At 43.6% G+C, this 23,381-nt stretch overlaps 1 protein-coding gene across 2 annotated transcripts in view; it reads right to left on the bottom strand.

The window, feature by feature from the left end:
* Positions 1-1,329: 1,329 nt before the first annotated feature.
* LOC134403880 (1-phosphatidylinositol 4,5-bisphosphate phosphodiesterase zeta-1-like) overlaps positions 1,330-23,381 on the bottom strand; it is a 40,702-nt gene continuing 18,650 nt past the window's right edge. The window contains exons 6-13 of one of the 2 annotated variants that reach the window (XM_063134413.1): positions 23,216-23,368; positions 21,598-21,816; positions 19,576-19,729; positions 18,548-18,664; positions 14,522-14,694; positions 7,669-7,801; positions 5,677-5,826; positions 1,330-1,418 (exon numbers count right to left, since the gene is read on the bottom strand). In XM_063134413.1, coding sequence (XP_062990483.1) covers positions 1,330-1,418; positions 5,677-5,826; positions 7,669-7,801; positions 14,522-14,694; positions 18,548-18,664; positions 19,576-19,729; positions 21,598-21,816; positions 23,216-23,368 — 1,188 coding nt within the window. The remainder of the gene's footprint in view (positions 1,419-5,676; positions 5,827-7,668; positions 7,802-14,521; positions 14,695-18,547; positions 18,665-19,575; positions 19,730-21,597; positions 21,817-23,215; positions 23,369-23,381) is intronic. The other variant, XM_063134414.1, reaches the window with a different exon arrangement.

Genomic DNA, 23,381 nt, shown 5'->3' with positions numbered 1-23,381 from the left:
GACGTGGGCCAGTCACTGAGGGCTCATCTAGACCAAGCAGGATATTCCACTATGAAACCTGTATATAAAAGGCAGGAGCCGCCCCAAGCAGGATATAGCGGTATGAAAGCGGTAGATGGCATGTGTCAGTGGGCCCCAACAGTGGTCAGCGCACTTCAATACCGCTATAAAGCAGCAGTGTGGCTCCTGCCTTTTATATACCACTTTCATAGTAGAATATCCTGCTTGGTGTAGATTAGCCCTGACTGTCAGCCTAATCTACCTCACAGGGTTGTTGTGAGCATAAAATGGGGAGGAGGAGGATTATGAGTATGCCACTGTGGGCTACTTGGAGGACCGGCAGGACATAAATGTAACTAACAAATAAATAAATACATCTAAAGAAACAGAGAGCCTGAAGAAGAATGGCCATGCTCAGCGGTCTGCAGGAGCTATGGATTGTTGAGGTTCAGCTAGAAAAGAAAAAAAAAAGAAATGGGAAGGAAGGGGAGTGAATTGAGTTGGGGTAGGTGTTTGGAGCTTATATTCTCCCAGTGGAAGGCATAGCTGGTTAGAGCCCTGACACTCCCATTAGGAGCTAAGCAGGGCCGGTCCTATCCTTAGACAGTTTGAGGCAGCCACCTCAGGCAGCAAATGCTGTGAAGGCAGGGAGCAGCAGCAAAGTGTTTGAGGACTGTGTCGTGTCATCGTCCCCGCATGGTCTGACCTGAGGCCCCCTAAGAGAGCTTGCTGCCCCTCAGATTCAGTGTGTCTCCACAGCTGAAGGAAGACTGAACTGCCAATCTGGCCACCTTTTGTACATGGAACGGGAGGAGGGCGCCATCTTGTTTTTTGCCTCTGGCAGCAAAATGTCTTGGGTTGGCCAAAACCACCAATCAATTTATTTCGACAATGTCATTGTTTTAAAAATTGGAGCCGGAATTTTCCTAGAAGAAAAAGAAGGTCATATCCTGCAAAGGAGTTCCAAATGGAGAAGCAGTCAGGGGAGCTACAGCAAACTGCAAAACTTTCCTTCCCCCTACAAAACATTTTTTTCAAAAAATTATACATATAAAAACGTACAGCCCAATCACACACACAAGGCATCCCATTAAGCCAGCCTTCCTCAACCTGGGGCGCTCCAGATGTGTTGGACTACAACTCCCAGAATGCCCCAGCTAGCTGGCTGGGGCATTCTGGGAGATGCAGTCCAACACATCTGGAGCGCCCCAGGTTGAGGAAGGCTGCATTACGCACTTCGCACCTCTAGTAGGAAGGAATCTGGTATCGCTTCTGCTTGGATTACGGCTGCTTTTATTGAAATGCGGAGCTGGGGGAGCGGTGATGACATTACTGTGGGAAGTACCACACGTACACAAAGAGTGAGGCGGGCTTGAGGGTAACCCCAAGCTTGGAGACCAGTGGAACATGGCGATAACCTGGAAGCAAACCAATGAGAAAGAAGCAGTTAAAATCAATTGTACCTAACATACACACCAGGGCTGGACAGAGATCTGCGGGTAGATCTTGCAACCTTTATCTGCGAATTACTGGAAGGGGACCGTGTTGCAGTGAGTTAATTCATGGAGATTTTGACCCCACCTAGCCTTAGGATCTCTATAGCATACAATGTGGTTTCCTGTGGTTTCTTCCCTTTTGTCCTCTCCTTCCTCCCCACAACCTCTTTCTCTCTGACCTCCTCCATTGCTGGGAGCACATGTTTTTGCCAGTATAATGGAGCACAAAATGGACTGAACAACTCTTTTTGAAACTCTACGCTGTACCTGCATTGGATATGCGAGAATATTTGTGAGTAAATCTGTTTGTTTGTTTTTCCTTCTTCACTAAAGAAGGATGTGTTCTAAGGCAGCCTGTGAGCTCTAAGGTAGCCTGTGGGACTAGTAAAGCCTCGTTCTGTTTTGCCTTTGTGTTTATTCTCTGCTAACTGCCTGTCTAACAGGAGGCATCATTACTAAATAATCCCATCAGATCGCTGAGTGGTTTGCAGTAGATCTCCAAGGGTTTCTGACTTTGAATAATTTAACAATAATGAGTAACATTTGGAAGTAAGCAGCAGCAAGCAACAAAACAGTTGCAGATCAACCCAGATTTGGGACAATACTAGAAAAACAGCAGAAATTGCCATAAGAATGCTTCACCCACTTTGATTACTCAGTTACCTGGGAGTAAGTTCCACTGAATTCAATGGGAGTTACATCTGAGTAGACATGTATAGGACATGTATAAGAGTGGAATAAAAACCTAGAAGTTTCTACTTGTCAAGGACATTACTTCAGTAGAATGTCCATATGGAAAGTAGGACAGGACTCCTGTATCTTTAACATTGTACTGAAAGGAGAATTTCAGCAGCCGTCATTTGTATGCATGCAGCAACTGGTGAAATTCCCTTTTCATCACAATGGTTAAAGCTGCAGGAGCTATACTAGAGGGACTAGATACAAAAGAGGGCAGGGCTCCTGCAACTTTAACTGTTGTGATGAAGAGGGAATTTCACCAGGTTGGTGCATGCATACAAATGACACTTGCTGAAATTCCCTTTTCTATACAACTGTTGTTGTTGTTGTTGTTATTATTATTATTATTATTATTATTATTAATAATAATAATAATAATAATATAGCACCATCAATGTACATTGATGGTACTATATAAATGCTTAAAGATACAGGCTTAAAGATACAGGCTAAAAAGATGCTTAAAGATACAGGCACCCTGACCTCCTTTTCATATGGTCACCCTACTCAATATAAGGCAACTTCCTATGTTCCTGTCTTCCAAATTTGCCTTTTTCAGAGCTGCCGTACACCGGGCTGATATTTTCACTGAGCTACCCTTACATGGGAGTGGGAGGGGTACAGAAGCATGCACAAAGACACACAGGTCAACCCTAACAGTAAGAAATGAAGGTGTCCTTCTGAAACATATGAACAACAGGTGCTCACCTTAACCGAAAGTAAAACAATGAGTGAAGCCAAAAATAACCCTTAAGGTTCAGGCTATAGACTCTTCGGAACGTTTGGACCCTTGAATTAGATGGACCTCATCTCTCCATCAGAGCAAAGAGCATCACCCTCAAACTAATAACTTGCTTTGGGTGCAAAGGCTGTGATGTACACACAGAGTGACACCTTCTAAATGGGATGCCCTGTCATTGTAACGGAAGGGGTATTTCCAAGTATGTATTTTTTGCCAGCATGCAACTGCCCCTAAGTGAATACATGGCAACACATGCAGAAGTTCAATGGCCACAATCCAACACAAATTTCAGCATGCCTAAGTCGATTGACATCAATGGTCTTAAGTGCATTTAAATCTCCACTAACTTGTGGCTTGTCTGCGCATTGCGGCATATATTCCATAGAAGGAAAACGTAATTTATTTTTATTTTAACTATAGGAAACTCTTTATTTCTTCTTGACAGAGTAAATATTAATTTGATTTAGCTCTTCTAGAAAGAAATCATCCTTGCATGCCATTTAGGAAATACTCTCTCTGTTTTGTATTGCTAACTTCATACTGGTAGATATGAATGTATTTTTATTTGTGACTTTACTGTTGCACTGATATTGATAAATAGGTATCTTTCCCTAACATAATAACGTTGTCAGATGTAGTTTGACAGTGCATAGACTTTGTCATCTCATTAGAGCCTAAATATTTTATGATGGTTCATGTGGCGTGAAATACAACTTAATAACGCTAAGGGTATTTTATTGTGTTGTGTATGTAATATTAAACTCAAAAGTAATATTTTATTAACTCGGTTTTATATTTTTTGTAAGTTTGCAAAAAATATAACAGACCATCTGACTGATTTCCATCACACAAACTTTAAAATTCTCCTAAAATGGCTCTACGGGTTAAAATGCTGCTTTTTTCTATGGCTGACTCTTATAAACAATCACAGAATTTGTTATCCAATTAACATTCAGTTGTAGGCCACAGCACACACAGTTCTAGATAGCTGATATCAAGGGCCTAATCTACACCTGCACTTTATCCCAGGGTAGTCAGGAGGTCATCCTTGTGTGTCCAAATGACACACAGCTAATCCCGGAATGAACCAGGGACAAGCACTCAGTTCTCCCAGGATAGCTGGGACTGCTTTCCCCCCATTTTTTCTGACATCTCGAGACCATCCTGAGCTCCATGGGCAGTGTGTAGGGTGACCCTATGAAAAGGAGGACAGGGCTCCTGTATCTTTAACAGTTGCATAGAAAAGGGAATTTCAGCAGTTGTCATTTGTATATACAGAGAACCTGGTGAAATTCCCTCTTCATCACAACAGTTAAAGCTGCAGGAGCTCTGCCCTCTTTTAAATCTGGTCACTCTAGTATAGCTCCTGCAGCTTTAACTGTTGTGATGAAGAGGGAATGTCACCAGGTTCCCCATATATACAAATGACACCGGCTGAAATTCCCTTTTCAGTTCAACTGTTAAAGATACAGGAGCCCTGTCCTCCTTTCCATATGGTCACCCTAGCAGTGTGGCTCTCCCTCCCGGGTCCTCCTTCTTCCCGACGAGTAGCAAAGCTCAGGAAATGGGCACGGAGCTGTGGGGGGGGGGGGAGTCCCTGGCATGGCAGGTGAAGGGGAGAGCATTTTTGCCATCTTTGGGATGGCACTGGGCATCTTCCAGCACCAAGTTTATTGTATGTGTTTGTTTGTTTTTTAAAAAAAACACACAGACAACTCCCCTTCATGCAGGATCATGCCCATGCAATTGTGCAAATGTCTCCTCTTTTTAAAAAAAAAATGGTACCCCAGAACGGCCCTCTTTACTTCCAGGACAACTCGCTGCCGTGTGGCCCATGAGAGACAATCCCAGAAGTGCAAAAGTCCGTGTTCACCCCTTCCCCACTCCCCAAAGGGCTGCAGGTGTAGATGAGTCCAAGGACTGAGGGAAACAGGAGCAGATAAAAGGAAATGTCAGGGACTGCTCCTGTTGGACTACCCAGGTTTTAGCATGTGGTTCTTACCATATCTGTTGAATTCTATAAATATTGAAAGTCACTTTGAGGACCCCAGTCATACCATGGGATATAAATATATTTAAATTAATAAACAAACAGTAGCTTCTTGCTAGGTCTCAGCCCCACACCACAAGGTTCTTCATGCAAGAGCTGGTGTCCCTGGCAATAAATAGTGTAGAGACCAGGTTCTAGAAGTTGTATTTGTTTGTAAAGCACTTGGGACTGAACAAGATCAAAAAGACTCGGATTTGCTATTTTAGACTTGCTATTTTAGCCTGGAGAGCTCTGGAAGAAAGTGGAGGGCTGGAAGAGTGATGGGAGGTGTGGCCTGCTGCTTCAGCTGACTGTGTTTGTTTGCCCCACCCATCTGTGCAGGTATTTTAGCCTGGAGAGCTCTGGAGGCGCGAGCCTGCGGCGTGAGCCAAAGGGCGAGAGCAAAAGGGCTCTCGGCCTGAGGCTCTCTGCCGTGGGCGGGAAGCTAGTCATCTTGCTTTGGGAGAAGAATTGAAGAATTGGAGACCCTTGTAAAGAAGAGGTCCATCCATTGAGAAAGTCAACTCCCCTCCCATATCCACAACAGATACTATTTTTGTTTCTTGGTTTGCAGCCAGGCAACTGGACAACACCTTTTGGAGGCCAGAATTGGACCAAGGGCTACAGTTGCCAACTCCTGCTGTACATCTTTGCTGCATTGCTGCTCTTACCTTTATTCATGCTTGTAAGTGGCAAGGTAAATTGACCAAGGAAGTCATTGGCAGCCAGTGCCATCTGATCTTCTACAATGAAGCGTACTAAGGCAAGATCTGGAACCTGGACATTGAATGTGAAAGTTTCATTCCATCTAGGATTCAGTGCTGAAATAAAGAGGAGTGGGGTGGGGAACAATTGGATGTACATTTAGGGTTTAAACTTTAATCATGACTGGTGTTTGGAAAATGGACAAAGACCTCTGCTTTCCCACTCTCTCAACAAATGCCTGCTACATATTTTGGAGCCTTCACTGTTCTCCAACAGATTTTCACCAAACTTAACTTCGTAAGGAGAGGAGGGCGGATCGGATTGGCTTCAGTGAATTAAAATTCAACGGAAAGTTTTGAATTTCCAACAAAAAAGAAACTGAAGGTATGATTATTCTCACCAAAATTCCTGATAGCATTAAAAATGAATGTGTTGCTTTTGATTGATGCTTTTGCGTCCAGTTCTGGGCACCACTCTTCAAGAACGATGCAGACAAGCTAGAGCATGTTCAGAGGAGGGCAATGAGGATGATAAGGGGGCTGGAAACAAAGCCCTATGAGGAGAGATTGAAAGAACTGGGCATGTTTATCTTTGAGAAAAGACTAAGGGGAGACATGATAGCACTCTTCAAGTACTTGAGAGGTTGTCACACAGAGGAGGGCCAGGATCTCTTCTCAATCATCCCAGAGTGCAGGACACGGAATAATGGGCTCAAGTTACAGGAAGCCAGATTTCCTGTTTGTTTTCTGACAGTGTTTTATCAATGCAGTCAAGCGCATTTGTGCATTGGTGCACTCATATCAAGTTTTGGAAATAAAAAACAGCAACAAAACAATGCAGACTTTCTTGTGTGTTGATTCTACTTTGGAAACAAGAAAAGGTAAACAAAAGCATCAATAGAAGTCCTATTATTAAAAAATGGTTATAATGTTGCAGGGTTTTTTTCCTGCATGAGTCATATTGAAATGAAGACAAACTGTGCAAGAGATCATCTTTCTGGATTATGCACACTGAATGATCATACCACTAACTGTGCTTCTGTCTTCTGGACTGAGTTTTATTTAAGCATGAGATTTTTGAGGGGGAAGCACCCTGTCACAGAATTATAGAATCATAGAATAGTAGAGTTGGAAGGGGCCTATAAGGCCATCGAGTCCAATCCCCTGCTCAAAGCAGGAATCCACCTTAAAGCATCCCTGACAGATGGCTGTCCAGCTGCCTCTTGAAGGCCCCTAGTGTGGGAGAGCCCACGACCTCCCCAGGCAATTGGTTCCATTGTTGTACCACTCTAACAGTCAGGAAGTTTTTCCTGATGTACAGCAGAAATCTGACTTCCTGTAACTTTAGCCCATTACTCCATGTCCTGCACTCTGGGATGATCAAGAAGAGATCCTGGCCCTCCTCTGTGTGACAACCTTCCAGGTACTTGAAAAGCGCTATCATGTCTCCCTTCAGTCTTCTCTTCTCAAGGCTAAACATGCCCAGTTCTTTCGGTCTCTCCTGTTTCCAGACCCCTGATCATCCTGGTTGCCCTCCTCTGAACCCGCTCCAGCTTGTCTGCAGCCTTCTTGAACTGTGGTGTCCAGAACTGGATGCATTACTCAAGATGAGGCCTAACCAGTGCTGAATAAATGACCAGACTGAACCGAATATGGAGACAAGCTGTGCCCTCTCCAATTCGAGAATTTATTTTTGAAATTCTTTTAATTAAACCAGAGTTCAGGGGAATAGAACACAGGGCAGAGTGAACCAGAGGAACAATGAAAGCAAAGAACAGGAGAAATCTTTTTGTCCCTAACTGGACAATATAAAATAGATTGTACAGCGTGACTCATTGTTCGGTTGCCCACTAATATTTTGCAAGTTCTTTTTGTGCTGTACATCAACAAGCATCAACTTCAACAGGCTTTGTAAATTATTATATTAAATGATTGAACAGCTTATCCAGTTCAACTTACCGTTGTTCTTTATGACAGAAGTCTGCTGTTTTACCATATCTTCAGCAACACCATGGATTTCTATTTTGACTAAGGGATCAGCCTTATTACTTTTGGAGAGGTTACTTGGAGGTAGCTGATATCCACTAATAACCTGCATTTAAAAAGAAGAAGAAGCAAATGCCAGTATGATTTTATTGCTCATATTCACAGAACGTGAGCATGGTTCCAATATACAATGCACTACCAGCTGTCCATCATATATGGACATTGGCTCTCTCCAATGCTGACTCATTACGACAAAGCAAATCTGAGAGTTCCAAAATGGCAGATTGGCCAAACGTCTAGGACTATGACAGAGCAAGAATCATTCTCTTTCCACTTACCTCTACACCACTCATGATTTTATAAAATTCTTATCATGTCCCACCCTGCTTAGTCATCTTTCTTTCTTTCTTTTTTCCAAATTAAAAGGCCTTTTTTATTTATTTGTTTTTGTTTGTTTGTTTATTACGTTTATATCCCGCCTTTTTTCCTCCAAGGAACCCAAAGTGGTGTACATAATCCTCCTCCTCTCCATGCTATCCTCACAACAACAACCCTGTGAGGTAGGCTGGGCTGAGAGTCTGTGACTGGCCCAAAGTCACCCAGTGGGTTTCCATGGCCGAGTGGGGACTAGAACCCGGATCTCCCAACTCCCAGTCCAACACCTTTACCACTACAACATACTGGCATTTCATATTTTTGGGAATGTGCATTACTCCTGTCATCATATATATTCGTGATGCTTTCTATTCTCTGAATGCCAGCTCTTGTGTCATCAAAACTACACTATCTTCACACTAGAGGGGAGTACAGTCATCATGGGCAGCCCCATAGAGTACGCATTACAGTAATCTAACCATATTAGGTTACAATTTGTACCGTCATCATTCCATCTGTTTCCAATATTTGGGCTGTGTCGTTGCTTCTGTTCCCCATACACCACCAACCACAGACAAGAAGGAAGAACTGGCAGGCTTGTGGGATCCCAAAAATTTGCAAAGGTACAAACATTCTTGAGAAGGAAAAGAAGATCACAGGGAGAACACCCAATGAAGATGGGATATGTTCAGTGGGCACAGAATGCTGACTTATTAAGTAGGGGAGGAAATGGAAAGCCAGGGAGGGAACAGAATGGAGTATTCTGGGAAAGGGCATTGTGGAACAAGAGCATACTGCAACATTTTGTTGGAGTGTTCATTTTAATTGCCGTTTTCTGTATCTGTCCTAAATAAAATCTAGGTTGGCCATGTGTCCTGCTTTACAGAGGACACTCCTCTATTTCAGAGCTTCATCCCACATACTTGTTTCCCTCGAATTATCCCCTACAGCGCTAAGCTGTTGCCATTGTTGTTGTTGTTGCTACTGGGCGGCTAGATCCTTTGCATACCAGGAAATGGGTTTAAGGGGGGAAATGTAAAAAAATCATAAAAAATCAACGGATGGCCAAATCTGATTCAAATTCGGTATGCTTAAAGCTCTCTTTAATATCTATTACTGTGCCAATTTTGATGTCTTTAGCTTTAAAGCTTACGCAGATGTACATATTTGTTTAATTTTTCTTCAAATCCTGTTCCCAGTGGCCGCTCGGAAAACAACAAATGATACGCTCGAAAACTAGTAGCAAAATATTGCACTTCTTTTGGTTAAGAAGCGCAATTAAAGCAGGATGCATGGGAGTACTTCACAATAAAAGCAGATTATAAACTGGAAAACTTCGGAGTCATTTGCATGCAATTTGCAGTGATTGTACAGTATAACACTGGTGTGATAAAGCACTCAATGTGTTCTCTATTTGAAGGACTGCTTAGTTCAAGTACAGAACCATTAAGACAGGAGAGCAGCAGAGGCCTTCAGCTGCCCATCAACAGCAACTGGACCCCAGACAGAACAGCAGGCATGCAGCTCCCACTGTGGTGAGATCTCTTGTATATCTATTTAAATTCTAATAATTGTTTCTGAATTTGCACCTATACAGATTAATTAGCATGTCAAATCTTATGCAGTTTTTCCCTCTTTTGAGGTGATGCATTTTCCTCAAAATCCTTTTAGAAATGGGACGATCAAACCTTTATGATAATGCGCAGACTAATAAATGGGGTGTGTTACCGAGAAGCTCAGCCAAGGCAACTTGTACCTGTATAGTAGGTTGACCATATTAAAAGGACCATATTGTATTGGAAAGGGAATTTCAGCAGGTGTCATTTATATATATTATTATTATTATTATTTATTTATTTATTTATATAGCGCCATCAATGTACATGGTGCTGTACAGAGTAAAACAATAAAATAGCAAGACCCTGCCGCATAGGCTTACATTCTAATAAAATCATAATAAAACTATAAGGAGGGGAAGAGAATGCACCAAACAGGTACAGGGTAGAGTAAAACTAACAGTATAAAAGTCAGAACAAATATATGGAGAACCTGGTGAAATTTCCTCTTCATCACAACAATTAAAGCTGCAGGTGCCCACTCACTCCAGGAAGGCTTGAGAAAAGCAATGGGTCTTCAAATGGCACCTAAAGTGTGCTCCAGTTGGCATCTCCCAAATACCGGAGATATTCTATTACAGATAATACAGCTGGTGATATTTTCCAGGACAACTCAGTCCTGGGATGAGAGCTTTTTATAATGCTGCATATGACACAGCTGTCCATGGTGATATAATCTTTAAATCTTATGATACTTTCAGCATTATGACCATTAGCTTTACTAAGAAGAGGGCTATAACACCATCTCCTAGAGGGCTCAGTCTTACTCTATGTCAACAACGACAGTCCTCCATTAACTGCTGTGGAAGGAGGGAAACCATCTATAATGATATATGATTTAAATGCTTTAAAAAAGAATTCACTTTACCACAAAGATTAAACTAAAATGATATAACATCAACCCAGCATGGGGCATCCAGGACCTATAATGTATTGTGTACAATTGCTAAACATGAAACCACAGAATGGTTAGCTTGTATCCACCACCCAAGCACTGTCGTGCTTCATATTTACTGATGTGATCTCTTAGTGGTTTTCAAACTATGTTTCGTAGTTCATAGAACGTTGGGGGAACTTCAGAAGCTAATTGGGGTTTCTTTGTTCAGAAGATTAATGGCAGGCAAGTTGTACAGCACCATGTACATTGATGGTGCTATATAAATAATAATAATAATAATAATAATAATAATAATAATAATAATAATAATAATACCCCAGTAAAAAAGTTTGTATGAGTTATGCACAGTGTTGTCACTCATTCATCTTTTTTGTGTGTGTGTGTCTGTGTGTGTTTTTAAATTTTGTAATTATTTTTAATTGTGGGATGGTATAATGAATGTCACATTTTGTTTTCTTTCTCTGTTTGGTTTTTAATGACACTAAATAAAGGGTTAGATCCAGAGTTATTCTGACTTAGAGTAGACCCATTGAATTCAATGGGACTGATGTCAATCATGGGTTTGTTCTAAGTGTGAGTTAGGCCATAGCTAGACCTAATGTTTATCCCTGGATCATCCAGGTGTCAAACCTGTTCATCTAGGTGACACACAGGGGATCCAGTGCTCAGGCAGGGGCAAACCCTCGATGATCCTAGGATAAACCTTAGGTCTAGCTGTGGCCTTTGTCTGAATACAACCCAAAATGCTGCCCGACCCCCTCCAACCCCTCCCCACAAAGCTTACCCAAAGTCATTGCTTGCAATAATAGATTAACAGTAGGCTGTGCGAGGGCATGTTTTTGAACAAATATTGGTATTAAAACATGAGGATGGATTCAGCCTTTATCATGATTAGAGTAGACCGATTGAAAACAATGGGACATATAACTTGTGATGAACGTATGTTCCAGTGATTTGAATGGGTCTGCTCTAAGTATGACTAAACCTGGACCCAATCCATTAGATATAGAAGAGCCATCCCAGATCAGACCCAGGGTCTATCTTGTCCAGCGGGACATGAAGGCAATAAATCTCCCTTGCTTAATGTCCCCAACATCAGGAGCAATGCTGCCTCTGAACAATGCTGCCTTCGCCTCCAGGAATTTATCCAACCCCCTTTTAAAGCCATCCAAATTAGTGGCCATCACTACATCTTGTGGTAGTGAGTTCCATAGTTTAACTATGTGCTGTGTGAAGAAGTCCTTCTTTTTATCTGTCCTGAACCCACCAATCAGCTCTATGGGGTGACCCCATTGGATTCTAGAATTATGAGACAGGGACCATGCATAATTTTGTACTCCTTAGCCTCCTTTTTTCTGGCTTTGTTTAATCGCATCTAACAAAATGCTGAACAAAACCTTTGTTAAAGGTTTTGCGTGGGAATAAGGTGCATATTCTGTGACCAGACCAAAAAATAAAACACCCAAAAGCACCCCAGTGTATACACCTCTGATATTTAATAACTTGTCAAATGGCTTTGATAACTATTTGCAGCTAGCTAGCCATGGAATTTATAGCACTGAAGGTATTTTCAACAGCAAGCATAGGGAAGCACCAGGAAATATTGCAGATAATAAATCAAACTTGTTTGATTTATTTTTGTTCTAACAGGCAATTTTCCAAGACCGTTTCTGTACATGAACATCACAGGCTGCCCTGAAAGGTTTAATTCAATTTGCCATTTTTTACGCACTCACGGTAATGTTCTAAATTGTAGCTGAGGAATGACCTAGATGGACTGAGATCTGTGTAAATAACCGCCGTTAATGGGACTGCCTCGTCAGCAGACGGAGAGAACTTTGGGAAGTCCACTTTAGCTCTTGCGTGCTTCATATTGGCTTTCACCCTAATCCAGTTAATATTGTCTTATCTAGACAAAGATCCTAGGTTACGGGCTGTAGCACCTTTTAATGTGGCTATGGTACTAGTTTTCTGAGCCAGCTTTACCAGACAGATGGTAGTCTGTCCTGCAATAGAAGAGCAGGAGGGAATCTACACGTAGTACTGAAGGCACTTGCATGCGCCTCCAGTGCGCCGTCAAAACGATGGTGTAGACGGCGAAAGAAGAGACGGAGGAAGAGGTGGAGGAGGAGGCGGCTGGGGAACCGGCCGCGTCCTTGTCGCTGCCGCCGCCTCCCCACCGGCCTCCTGCTGCCGGGGTAAGAGCCACCCAGGTTGGAGAGCTCGGTGGAAGCGGAAGCCGAGCTCTCCGACCCAGGTCGCTCTTACCCCGGCAGCAGGAGGCCGGCGGGGAGGCGGCGGCAAGGATGCGGCCGGATTCCCCAGCTGCCGCCTCCTCCGTCTCTTCTGGGCTGCAGGCAGGCAGGAATCTACACCATCATTTTGGGGGCATACTGGGGGCGCATACAAGCGCCTTCAGTACGACGTGTAGATTCCCTCCTAATGAAGCAGGCCTTCTCCAGGGTGGTACCCACCTTATGGAACTTCCCCCACCTCTCCCGGTATTTCGGAGATGCCAACTGGAGCAGGCTTTAGGTGCCATTTGTTTTACTCAGGCGTTCCTGGAGTGAGTGTGCTGCCCATACTGTGAGTACTTGGGTTTTCATGTTTATTTTAATGCATTTTACATTATGGACTGTGACCTTGACGTAAAAACTAGAGTGTCCATTTCCCCCTGACACGCATACACCTAGAAAAGGTAAAGGGGTGCACAAAGCAGGGAGGCCAGATGCCCCCAGTAAAGAACTCTATTTACCACCACCACCATGCAAGCAGCAGATAGGCACACATCAAGCCCCTTAGCCTTATCAGCTCCAGAGGACACCGATTGAATTAATCCCATCAAATCCACTCACCAGCTAGCTGCCCACACCTCACCATATAGGGGAAAGGTTAAGTGCAGGTATGCAGGGCAAAGGACATCTGAGAGCAGGTATTTCTCTGATGGCGGCGGCCAGATGTCGCCACCCACCACAGCTCCAGCGCCACCTAACTTCAAGTAAGGGTCACTTAAGTGCACTTTAACACCATAGGTCAGTTTCAAAATGACACTGACAAGTTAAACTCAGCCAAGTCCTTAGGACTGCCTTCTAGCCACATCACCAATAGGGGAGGGGCTACAGGCACAAAGCACATGGCAATTTCAGCTGCAATTCCTCTTTCTGACCACTGCATAGAAGTATATAAGCTATTGTCCTGCCTCAGCGCATTGTGACTTTGATTTAGCAGCGTGAGCACCAAGGGTCACCTTTATTCTTGAGAAGAAACGTGTGGAGCCCACCGTGTTGCCTGTGATCTTTCGTGAGTGTCTCAGTATTGGATTTGAACACACTTGGATTAGCATAATTTATGCAAGACCCCCGCAACTCATAAGTCCCCAAACTTTTAAAGCCTGATTGTAGCAGTGGAGGGGTGGTGTGAGACTGAATGTGAGTGTGTGTTTGTGTGTGTGAGTGAGTCTGTGTGCGACCCCTGACAAGCTTGCCTGGAATTAATTCGGCTTGGGCCTAGGAAGACTCCCTGATACTCTCATGGCACACAGGGAAACTATGGGCAAGTATGGGAAAGGGGAAGAGGGCCCTGCCCTCTTTTGTATCTGGTTACTCTAGCATAGCTCCTGCAGCTTTAACGGTTGTGATGAAGGGGGAATTTTACCAGGTGCTGCATGCATACACATACCAGTTTTCTACACAATTGTTAAAAATTCAGGAGCCCTGTCCTCCTATCCATACGGTCACCCTAACCTTCAGGGATCTGGGGCCTGCTCTACCAGAGATCTACAGCCAGATGACACCTGAAACGTTGAATCCTGAATGAACTTGGGGTGATACACAACATCACAACAGCTTGTAACAACGGCTTATGAGAAGCGAGTTCAATCCATTATACATTATCATTCCCTAAAAGATAAGGGAAAGGCTCAACAAAACCATCTTACCTTTATTGTAAGCGTAATTGGATTATACCTCCCAGTCACACTAAATGGGTCAAAGGCGCTGTCCTTCCTTCTCAAGAATTCTGGTTTTAAAACAAAGCCAGAGCCACCATTGTCCAAAAATTTTCCATTCAGTAGGTCCATTTGTACTCCAGGTGTTTGAAAGTTTAAGGCCACTGAAGGGGGAAGAGGAGGAACAGACTCTCAGTTGCATACATCAAAAGGTATTATACAATGAGCAGGGATGTATAATACTGAACAAAAGGTTGCTTTTCCCCCACTCCCCAGCTCCTCCTTTCTTTTCCTTTTGCATCAGGCCTTTGTAGTTCGTAAGCCTGATGGCAGGGCTCTCTCTTTTTGATGGATGTTAAGTCAGTTCAGAAGACAATGAGCAGCTCTACATTAAGGAAAAAACCCGTAATGAGCGTGCAATAAAGCACTCATCTGATGATGCTCTTACTAATTTCCCCAAATTGCAACCTTCCCCAATTTGGTGCCCTGCAAATGTTTTGGACTTCAACTCCCACCAGCCCCAGCCAGCATGGACAATGGTCAGGAATGCTTGGAATTGCAATCTAAAGCATCTGTCGGGCACCAAGCCATAATAAAGTTCGGTGACTGAGAATATTTAAATCTCCAAAGGAAAGTACTCTTTGGTTCAGAACTTTTTAAAAATTTCATAGAAATAAAGTTACTCCTTCTACCCCGTCACCCATTCCGTTCTGTTTCCTGCAGTGACATTTATAAAGCATCCAATTTTCTGCAGTGCAGGCTGTATGAATCCTGAGTGGCACTCCATTAATGATCCTTTCACGCCAGGAGGATGTCCGCAGCCAACAATGCATCCAGCCAAGGCTTTTGATGCCAAGGAGTTAATGCCATAAAATAGATCAATTTGTCTTTTGTTATACATTACGCAGATGCCATTAAGGAAGACCCAAAAAATAAAAGCACAGGGCATAATTAGTTTCCCCACCCCAGCTGCTGCAGGAGGAAGCAAATTACGTCATTACAGAGAATGAATTTGTGGCTACCTTTCCCATTGCAATGTGAGAGACAAGATAAGAGGGGAATATTAGGCAGAGTGTTGCAGAAAGAGGACCTAGAAATCTGTTTGGGAGGCCAGCAGAGCAGAAGAATTTGAGAATGGGAAATTGCATATTTTTTCCTACCCAAAACTACATTCACTATCACCAAGGCAACATCTAAGTGAAGTCATCTATCTGTCTCCAGCTATCATCTACATATATTTATCTATATATACCTTTCTAAAACTATCTATCTAGTTATCTATCTCCAGCTACCATCTATATCTATCTATCTATCTATCTATCTATCTATCTATCTATCTGTCTATCTGTCTATCTATCTCCATCTACCATCTATCTTTCTCTATCTATCTATCTATCTATCTATCTATCTATCTATCTATCTATATTTATTCATTCATTACTTTTCTATACCACCCAAAAGCCAGAAATCTCTGGGTAGTTCACAATTAAAATAATAAAATACAGCACAATAAAACATACTATAACACTTTTAAATGTCTAACGCTACAGTATAAAACCAAAACAAAAAAAAGCAGCAGTGAAAAAAATTAGGAGTACTATAACAGATTTTAAAAAAACAAGACCTGAAGGACTAAAATGCCTAGGAGAATAAGATTATCTTCACCTGGTGCCGAAAAGACTACAACGTAGATGCCAGGTGAGTCTCTCTAGGGAGGGCATTCCACACCAAGGGTGCCACTACTGAACAGGCCCTCTCCTTAGTAGCCACTGGCCTTAGCTAGACCTAAGGATTATCCCAGGCAAATGGAGGGATCATCCCGGCCTGCTCCTGGGATCCCCTGTGTGTCATTTGGATGCATAGGGATGATTCCGGGACAATCCCGGGATATAGGCCTGGTCTAGCTATGGCCACTAACTCACTTCATTTAGTGGTGGGTCCTGGAGGAGGGCCTCTGAAGACACTCTTAGGCTCCAGACAGGTACATCTGGGAGGAGACAATCCTTTCCATTTAAAGCTAAAAAGACAGTGTGGTGTGCACCATATAGGGCTGAGGGAGGGGATACAGAGGAGGCAAAATGCATTTCTGAAAGCTTTTGCTTCTGATTTTAAACAATCCATACTTGCCCTGTGACATACAAACTCAGGGAACTATGGTTTGTTCCAACTACACTTAGAAAGAACAAACTAGTATCAAAGTGTGTGTTTCCTAACTTGGCTTCTTCTGAAATCATAGTTTAAACAAACCATTAGTTTCCTGAGTTCAGATGCCATAGGGAACTGTGGTTAGTTTAAAACTAAAAGCAGATGCTTCCCATCTCTTCCTCTGGTGGACCAAAGGAGGAGAGGAGGGTAGGTGGGCATATGAGTCCAATGCTCACAGCACCTACCCACCTAGCTGGAAACCATGGATTCCCATTACATCTGAACTGGATGAATGTATGTGATGTCCTTGTTCACTGATTAAATTGGCCTAACTGGTATTACCAGCCCGCTGCCACCACTTGAGGCATTTTTCTTCTGTTGTCATGTACCTCAAGTATACCAGGGTAAGTATGTCACTGATGTATAAATTGCCAGCTCCAGTCCATGTGGGGATCAACCTCAGTTTAGACACACTGGATAACTGTTATTTTCTTAACGCTACCAAGCATTAAGAACAGTTCATGTTCTCCCAAAGCCAAGTAAAATAATAAAACCAGCACAAAGATATTGAACTCCTTTGTCCCTCAGCTGCCCACTCAATTCCCCTGTTCCTTGAACCCCCAATGGTCATAACTGCCTCTCTCCCTACTTCAAATATCAATCCCCTCAGAAACTCACCAGGCCAATCACAGCCCAGGAATGAAACTTGATTACCATAAGGTTCCTTCTTCAATAGGGCTGACCCCAGTAATAAATATAACCTCAGCTTTAATAAAATAACAGTTGCCTATTTTGCCACAATGATGTCTCCATACTCAAAATTAGATGTCTCACCTTTCCTTGCCCATTACTTTTGTAAACGACCCAGAGAGCTTCGGCTATGGGGCGATATATAAATGAAATAAATAAATAATACTGTCCTCCTTAGCTCTCTGACCCCCTTCCTTCCTTCCTTCCTTCCTTCCTTCCTACAATTTTATCCCACTTTTCATACAATTATTGTCTCCCAAAGAGGCTCACATCCAAAAGAGAGAGGAGACAGAGGGAGACGCCCTGCCGTCAGGTGTACAAATTGGAAAGGCAAGACACACAAGGAAAGGGGATACTATGCAGCTTAACTTGGTGGGGGTGACACCATTTTCTGTTCTTCCTCAAGCAGCAATGCATCTTGGGATAGCCCTGATTCTTTCCCTTTTGTTTCTGCACTCCCAGAACATCTGCAAGTTGGTCCTGAGAGATATTGTTGGAAGCACTGTATGCCAATCCATTTCAGTCCCTGTCCATTTTAATCTCTCAGCCCCCTTTAAAATTTTATCAGATCTAAACCTTATATCTAAAATAGTGTGGGCCCATGACATTTTGTTGTCTGAGGCAAAGAACAAAATGGCACCTCGATCCCATTCCAGGTACAGAAGCTGACTGGAGTGGCAGATGAATCTTTCTTCTACACTTACAAAGAGAGAGCATCCTTCATTGCCCCTGTAGGCAGGAGGTTAGCTTGGGGTGGGTGGGTCATGTGACACACAGTTCTCTTCTCCAACACTTTGCTGCCCTCTTCCAGCATCTTCTGCCTGAGGCAACCGCCACATCTGCCTAATTGTAGGGCCAGCCCCAACCTAAAAATACTGTGCTATACCAGGCTGATGCTAGGGAAAGTGGAAGGTAAAAGGAAGAGGGGCCGACCAAGGGCAAGATGGATGGATGATATTCTGGAGGAGACAAACTTGACCTTGGGGGAGCTAGGGGTGGCGACAGCCGACAGAAAGCTCTGGCGTGGGCTGCTCCATGAAGTCACGAAGAGTCGGAAGCGACTGAACGAATAAACAACAAAAACCCAAATATGGGATACAATATTATATTAAAGAGGCCTACCCATTTGGCACCCAACATTCCAGAATTCTTGTGGATCATAATTTGAAGAATCTGCCCTAGTTCCTTTGGGGTAAATTCTTGTAATGAAGCGGATTGTGTGTGAGACAAAGTCAGGAGCTGCAAAGAGAAATGTTAAAAATTGTATTACCGAGAGACACAAAGGAAGTGGTGCACACGATGTTACTTTTTTTAAAACAAACAAACAAAAACAAGTTGTTAATATTTAAAAGGTGTGAAAATGTTATGTGCATTTGTGACGAATTCACCATACAATATTCAGGCCTGAGTGGTGGTGTTGTTTTCCAGGATGTTTCCTTACATCTCTTGCGTACGTGTGTTCATATTCAAAAGCTACACTTAAAAAAAAAATAATCACATATAGCCAGGAGCCCTAGAAATTGACATAGCCATGAACAAGCTATGCATAACAGAATATCAAGTGTAGAGTGTACTAGAAGAAATCCCAGCTTTGAATGAAAAAACAATGAAAAAGCCCACATGGTTTCAGAGAGAAACTGTTGTTGCTTTTTAGAAGAAGAAGAAGAAGAAGAAGAAGGAGGAGGAGGAGGAGGAGGAGGAGGAGGAGGAGGAGGAGGAGGAGGAGAAGGAGAAGGAGAAGAGCATGTTGAAGCCAAAGTTAAGAGTTTCTTTATCCCATTGGTTTCAATGGGAACATTAAGCACATATTGAACTCTCTACCACTGAAATCAATGGGATATAAAGTGCTAATTTTATCTGGACCATGCCTGCAATCCCTGATCCAAATGATTTGGCATTCTCAGATGCATGCAAGGATCTCTGGCCAGAATAGTTCCATAGTTCCAATGAAAGAAGCACAGGGCAGTGTGATTCCTCCATGGAAGTAAATGGAGCCATTGTGAAAAGGGGAGCTCCATGTATGCACGTGAAGCTTCCTACCCTGGAAAAAACAACTGAACTGGGACAATGAAGGAGATGGGTTTACAGATTGTATTTTTCAAAAATATCACAGCAAATGTTGATTTAAGATAATAATTCTTCCAAATTACCTTTCTTGCTTATGAGCTTCTGGCCTTTCACTTCCCCGATGGAATTATTTTGATAAAATTTCTGTTTCTCCCTTGAATCTTCAAAGCTGACAAACTTCCGGGAAGCAGTGAAAATCACAAGTTCGGACAGCAACATAGCCACTTTCACCTTATGCTGCGGACAAAGGTTAAAGAAGTGTCATGAGAAAGTCAGGGTGACTTTCTCCCCAGCCTTTTGCCTCAGTGAATAGCTTCAGATCCTTGTTCAATGGACACTAATCATCAGCTAATGATCAATGGGCATTGATGACTAGCTAATGAGCCTTACACGTAAACACAGGTTTACCTGCTAAACACAGTGGGGGCTGAAGTATGTGTATATGTGTGTGTATAGAGAAACACACACATTACAGGATTTAAATCATTGTTAATTAATCATTGGTAGAGGTGTGCACTCCAGCCCAGAATTATCTGGTAACTATGGACATTTGTGGAGCATTCGATCTTCCAGAGCAGAGATTTTCTGCTTCCAAACCCATCAATTAGTATCAGAGCAGAGACGTGCCCAATTGGAGCTTCTAAAGTCTCCAGAATTATCCTGCTCTGTGTGTGTCTGAATTGAATACCTCCATATTTGGAAGATGCCGAGTGGGGTGAGGGGTAGCTTTGATATTGACCTGTGTGGCTAACAGGAGATCTGGTTTTCTAGTCCCCACTCGGCCACGGAAACCCACTGGGTGACTTTGGGCCAGTCACAGACTCTCAGCCCAACCTTCCTCACAGGGTTGTTGTTGTGAGGATAAAAATGGAACAGAAGAGGAGGATTATGTATGCCACCTCGGCTTCCTTGGCGGGAATAAGGTGGGATATAAATGTAATAAATAAATAAATAAATTAGCACATGCAAATTTTATGCAACTTGGCGTCCTCTTTCATCTTCGTTTTTGATGCTTCACAAGTGGCCACGCTGGTTGTGAAACACATATTGCTCTTCCCAGCCAACCCCAGCTGCCACTTCATGCTTTACAACTGCCTCTACATCCCTTATATGTTAGAAAGTTTACCTGCTGAAACAACAACAATTCTGAGCATGCACACATTTGCATTTTAAACTCATTGGAATGAGAGTACCATCAGGCCTCCAGGAAGAGCATGGAGTTTGCTTCTGCTATCCTGATGTCCCCATCACTGCTGCTCTCTGGGTGGTCATTTGAAGGGGTTGGGCTGTGGAGCCCTGGACTTTGGCCCAAAGACCCAATACAGGCTATTCTGCTGCCCCTTATGTGGGCTGCTGGCATCAGCAGTGGCCACCCCATGGTTCTCCTGCTTCTCCTGGTACGGGTGCAAAGTCCCTTCCCTTCTTCAGCACCACACAGGCCGTAGCTAGACCTAAGGTTTACCCCAGGATTGTCCTGGGTTCATCCCTGCCTGAGCGCTGGATGCCCTGTGTGGCACTTAGATGAACAGGTTTGACCCCAGGACAATCCTGGGATAAACCTTAGGTCTAGCTATGGCCACAGTGTTGACAGTTTCACTAAGCAAGCCACCACTCAGGCTGCCACTAGTTGTGTGACCTGGTCACGCAAACCATTAGGTTGTCAAAACAAGCTGGTGTGCTAATTGCTGAGAGGACACCTAGCCTCTTTCTAACTTTGCATGCAGAAGGTCCCAGGTTCAATTCTCATCATCTCCAAGCAGGACAGGAAAACGTCCTTCCAGAAACCCTGGGGAGCCGCTGCCAGTCCGTGTTGACAATAATGGGACAGATGGACCAACAGTCTGACGCCTATGTTCCTACATTCCTGTGTTCCTACGAGCAGTGGAGGCTGGTGGCTCCAATTTCAGTGGGGCTGTGAATCCAGTCAGAACCAGCCAGAAGTCTAAAGGAACTATCCAAGGTGCTGAACCTATTTGGGGAGATAGGGTCCAGTGTCTAGATAGCTCCTTTAGACTTCTGGCTGGTTCTGACTGAAACCCAGAATGAATGCATAGCTCCACCAAAATCAGAGCCACCAGCCTCCAGTGCCTAGGCACGGGAGCTACACTTACCTTGTCCTTCTTGTCCTTTTTAGGGGCTGATGGCTTCCGAATGACGGGTTTCTTTATCAAATGTGCTGCAGGGTCTTCGTCAGCATCCTCCTCCGAGCCTGTGACCTCCTCAACTTCTCCTAAATGACCCCGGGTTCGTGGGCCGCTCCGTTGAAGAGTGTCTTCCAGTGTTCCAATTTTCTTATTCTTGATCAAGATCTTGCCTTTCAGTTGCTGTGGAAAGAAACACGAGGGCACATTCAGCTCGATAAACCGCAGAGTGGGACGGTAGTGGGGATGCAGGGCGTCTTCCAGCCCAGCAGCTGAATGCCATTTGAGAGAATGGGTGTGGCCAAAGGGGGCATGGACAAAGGCAATAGAAGGGGAACCAAATACCCCAAATACCAGCATATTGTAGCTTAAGGCTCTTACTGCCGGTAATTTAGACTTGGGAGAAAACTGACACCAAACCACTGATGCTTGGGAGAAAGGCCTGTGGCCAGTCACAGGCCTTTCTGGTCACTCTATGAAAGAGGGCAGGGCTCCTGCAGCTTTAACGGTTGTAATGAAGAGGGAATTTCGTCAGGTGCTGCATGATACAGATGACAGCTGCTGAAAGTCCCATTTCAGTACAGGGGCACAATACCAAAAAAAAACCCACCAGCCTATTTTTAGCTTAAAGCTCTTGCCGCCAGTACTAGTGTGACCATATGGAAAGGAGGACAGCGCTCGTATATCCTTAACAACTGTACTGAAAGACAAATTTCAGCAGGTGCCATTTGTATGCATGCAGCACCAGTTGAAATTCCCTCTTCATCACCACAGTTAAAGCTGCAGGAGCCCTGCCTTCTTTTGTATCAGGTCACTCTAGTATAGCTCCTGCAGCTTTAACTGTGGTGATGAAGAGGGCATTTCACCAGGTGCTGCATGCATACAAATGACACCCGCTGAAATTCCCCTTTCAATACAACTGCTAAAGATATAGGAGCCCTGTCCTATATCTTTAGCATATGGTCACCCTAGCCAATACCTAAGCTTTAAGAGAAGCATTTCAACCTGTTAGAATGGGGGGGAGAAACAGCAGAAAAGTCAGGAAACGATTGGTGGTTGGAAGGGGGAGGTTTTGGCCTTCTAAGGAACTCACGGTGGGGAAGGAGCGGATTGGGACCCCAGGCCTGAGGTTCCCCACCTCTATTTTATAGGTTCCATGATGAAAGGGATGAACTATAGTGGGAGGAAGGGATGGAGAAGGACAGGATAGGTTGGAACAAGACATGAATGAGCAGATGAAGTACGAGCACTGTAACATATAGAAATAGTGAAGGATGACTCTCTCAGGCTACCAATTGGGCAATAAAGAGCACTACACACTGAGGTAAAGAAAATACTGTACGGCTAAAGACAATGGTGGCAACCTGTTTATGAGAGAACGGAGATAGAAGAAGCACCATATTCCACCCCTTCCCCCATCTTAGATATTCCAAACTCCAAAGGACCATTTTCCATCATAGATGTAGGCATAGATCTCTGAGGGAGTGTACACAATGTTTGCAGAGATTTGTAGTGGGGGTGGGGAAAAATAACACATTATTTTTCACAATAAGAACTGGGTAGGGGAGGAAATTGTGTTTACCTCTGGGGAAGGTAGTTCTGATGGCATAGTACCATCTAGTGTCGAAACGCAAAGGGTATCCCTGAGAATGTCTAGCAGATGTGCCGCCATCTTCTCCTGCTGTTTGGGGCCACAGTGGTTCTCCAGAGATAGAACAATGGGATAATCTGAAGTCTGGAAATAAATA

The sequence above is a fragment of the Elgaria multicarinata genome, chromosome 9 (assembly GCF_023053635.1).
Source record: "Elgaria multicarinata webbii isolate HBS135686 ecotype San Diego chromosome 9, rElgMul1.1.pri, whole genome shotgun sequence".
NCBI lineage: Eukaryota > Metazoa > Chordata > Lepidosauria > Squamata > Anguidae > Elgaria > Elgaria multicarinata.
Note: the sequence above shows the minus strand (reverse complement) of the source record. Positions and strands in the feature narration are given on the sequence as shown.